Genomic DNA, 3,492 nt, shown 5'->3' on the forward strand with positions numbered 1-3,492 from the left:
TTGGATGTTTTGTATTTACGTTTGGCTATGTAATCTGTGTAAGTGTAAACACGTGTGTGTCTATCTGTTTGAAAATATTTGTGTGTATGTGTTTGTTTGTATGTTTTTTGAGCGTAATTTGGGTGTAGATAAGTTTGCGTGTGGTTTTATGGTTCTGTGTGTTTGTGCCTGTGTTTGTGTGTGTAATATTACATTTTTGTGTTTGTGTGTAAATATGATGGTGTTTGTGTGTGTGCGTGTGTGTGCGTGTGTGTGTGTGTGCGTGTGTGTGTTTACAAACGTGCTTATCTGTTTGTTGTGGTTGTTGGATTGTGATGACTTAGTAGGAGAACCCTGCTGAATCTTTTATATATGTCCGTCCGTGCTTGCTTGTGTGTGTGTGTGTTGTGTGTGTGTTGTGTGTGTGTGTATGTGTGCATGTTGTGTTCTGTTTTGTGTTAATCATTCAATTGCACAGTTTGGTTGTTGCGCGTGGGTGTGGGGTGGTGCTACTACTTTTGGTTAAACACACATACATACACATTCACATTGACACACACACATACACACCACACACAGACACACACACACACACACACACACCACACACAGACACACACACCACACACACACACATACGCACAGACACACACACTCGAGAAATATTTTCCAAGCATGGTGTTGCATGGTGTGGTGTTGTGAACTGAATGTAATATGTACGGTTAGTACGGGGGTTTTTATTTGATTTTATTTTGCTTGCTGAATTCCTGCCCTGTCATTCTGGGTTAAATTTTGAGACTTTTTTATATTTCCGAGGTTGGCCATTGTATCTTTGTAAATGATTAAAATGCTTATAAGTCATCATCATCATCATCACCATCGTCATCGTCATCGTCATCATCGTCATCATCGTCATTCATCATCACCGTAGATATCATTGTGGAATCTTTGGTTCATTTCATAATGGTATCATGGTTCTAAGTTTGCTGACTGAGCCAGCCATGTTGTTGTTACCATAGTGGGTGAACAGAACAGTGAACACATGCTAAAAGGTTTCAGGTGGTTACGTAAATTACGTAACGATTCAATGTTTATGTTACTTTGTTTGTTGTGAGATGATGTTGTTGTTGTTACAAAATATATTGTTGTTGTTGTTGCAAGATATGTTGTTTTTGTTGTTGTTACCTGTTGTTGTTCTTCTTCTTCTCCTTCTTGTTGTTGTTGTTTTTCTTCCTCTTCTTCTTACAAGATATATTGTTTTTGTTGGTGCTGTTAATGTTGTTGTTGTTACAAGATATGTTGTAGATGTTGTTGAAGTTGGAGTGTTGTTTAGTTGTTGTTATTCTTGTATTAAAAGTTGCAGCGGCGACTCAACTGATTGAAGGTTGAGTGATATAAAACAAATACTCTCCAACTGATGCGGTTGTCGCTGGTGTAGTTGTCGCTGGCGTGGTTGTCGCTAGTGTGGTTGTCACTGGTGTGGTTGTCGCTGGCGTGGTTGTCGCTAGTGTGGTTGTCGCTGGTGTGGTTGTCGGTAGTGTGGTTGTCGGTAGTGTGGTTGTCGCTGGTGTGGTTGTCGGTAGTGTTGTTGTCGCTGGTGTGGTTGTCGCTGGTGTAGTTGTCGCTGGTGTTGCTGTTTGTTGATGTTACGTTAACTTACAAATAGAATTTCTAAGTATGAAAATGTTCAGAGTTCGTATTGCGTCAATCATAGAATATCATTAAACGCATTTAAAATGTCGACTCAATTGCAAAGAGTAACACATAGCACTTTTGAAACTCCAAATAGAGGAGTTCACACGATACGATACGAAATTTTATTAAATAAAAACTCCAAAAAAGTAGTTGCATAGGACGCGTAGGATTAACCAATGTGAAATTTTAGAAATCTATCGCGTCTGAGAAGTTTTGTGAAGATTGCATTTTAAGTTTGGCGAAAAATTTTAAAAATTTAAATTTATTGGCTACGTTGGGAGCAAATTTGGTATCGTCATCACGACACCATATCATGTATCATACAAGCCAGACTTAAAACTTGATGAAATATTCATGATCTATATAGTTTTAAGAATGCTGAACATTTTTAAATACATTTCGAATATTTTTATGGTGTTTTTGGCAATGGTGATACCACATTTTGGTCGTACCACTTTGCCATTTCGTTAGCAAACAGCTGGTATGTCACGTGTGTTAATTTGTATCGTTTGATGTGCCAGCAATTACCGAATGGATAATCCTTTGTCGCATTTTAATGCTGACTCACATCTTAAGCCTTTAAGTACATACACGAGTGTGTGTGTATGTGTGTGAATCTATGTGTGTGTATGTGTGAGTTTGTGTGTATGTGTGAGTTTGTGTGTGTGTGTATGTAAGAGACTGTGTGTGATTCTGTATGAGTGTGTGTGTATGTGTCTGTATGTGTATGCTTAGATGTGACTGTATATGTTTGGATGTTTTTGCATATGTATATAGTTGTGTGTGTGTGTATGTGTGTTTTGTATCTGTTTTGTATCTGTATGTGTTTTTTTTTAGTGTATGTTGTTTGTGTGTTTTTTTTTTGAATAAGCACAGAAGTACGTGTGAACTGGTGAGCCTGTATATGTGTGAATTAGTAAGTTAATAATTTCGTGTTTGAAGAATTTGTTAACTTTTAGAAAGAGATTTGTGGCTTGCTTTTTGTCTTTTGATGTCCATACAAAAAAAGATCAAACTGTTGTCTTTACATTCAATGGCAATCCTCTTTTCATGGTAGTAATTTTTGCCTCCAGTGAAGGATATTCCAAGTGATAAGATTGAAGTGATCAACTGGGGTTCCTATTCTCAAAACCTTGAAATTGAAATGTTTGTCTTTCGTTTACCTTCAAATTCATCTGTCGTCGTCTGCGTTGTGAAAGTTGGTTTTTTGAAACATTCACACACCCACACATTCGCACTCTCACATTCACACACACACACATTCACACACACACATTCACACTCACACACACATTTACACACACGCACACACACAGGTACACGCGCGCGCCCACCCAGATGCCAGGTGATAACATCACAGTTGTCATTTCATCATTACTGTCCCTTCTTCATGCTGATAACGGTCAGCATATTATGTTATTAAATACATATACTTCTTATAAATATCTCAAATGACTTTATGTAGACATGTATTTTGCAATCTATTTACATAACACTGCTATCTTTTTATCACTATAACTATAAATAAATATAAACTGTCTTATCTGAATAATCACAATAATTATTACCTCTGTTACTATGAAACACACTAACACGCACATACTGCGACACAATCATACATACATACACACGCACACAAACACACACACACGCACACAAACACACACACACGCACACAAACACACAGACCGTTGAACAAAATGATACTTCAATCAAAGAGCCCCCATTAAAAGTTATTTGCATTGAAACAACTGGCGAAGCAATCATTGCCGCACATTGTCATGCATATGAACATGTTCATTCATTTGTAAATGTGCA

At 37.5% G+C, this 3,492-nt stretch overlaps 1 protein-coding gene across 1 annotated transcript; it reads right to left on the minus strand.

The window, feature by feature from the left end:
* Positions 1-726: 726 nt before the first annotated feature.
* HELRODRAFT_174085 (hypothetical protein) lies at positions 727-2,137 on the minus strand (the record flags this gene model as incomplete). The annotated part of the gene is made up of 3 exons (XM_009020631.1): positions 727-809; positions 1,395-1,612; positions 2,127-2,137. The coding sequence occupies 3 exons, from the start codon at positions 2,135-2,137 to the stop codon at positions 727-729; spliced, it is 312 nt and encodes a 103-aa protein (XP_009018879.1).
* Positions 2,138-3,492: the final 1,355 nt, after the last annotated feature.

Source organism: Helobdella robusta, assembly GCF_000326865.2.
Source record: "Helobdella robusta unplaced genomic scaffold HELROscaffold_28, whole genome shotgun sequence".
In the NCBI taxonomy this organism is placed as follows: Eukaryota; Metazoa; Annelida; class Clitellata; order Rhynchobdellida; family Glossiphoniidae; genus Helobdella; species Helobdella robusta.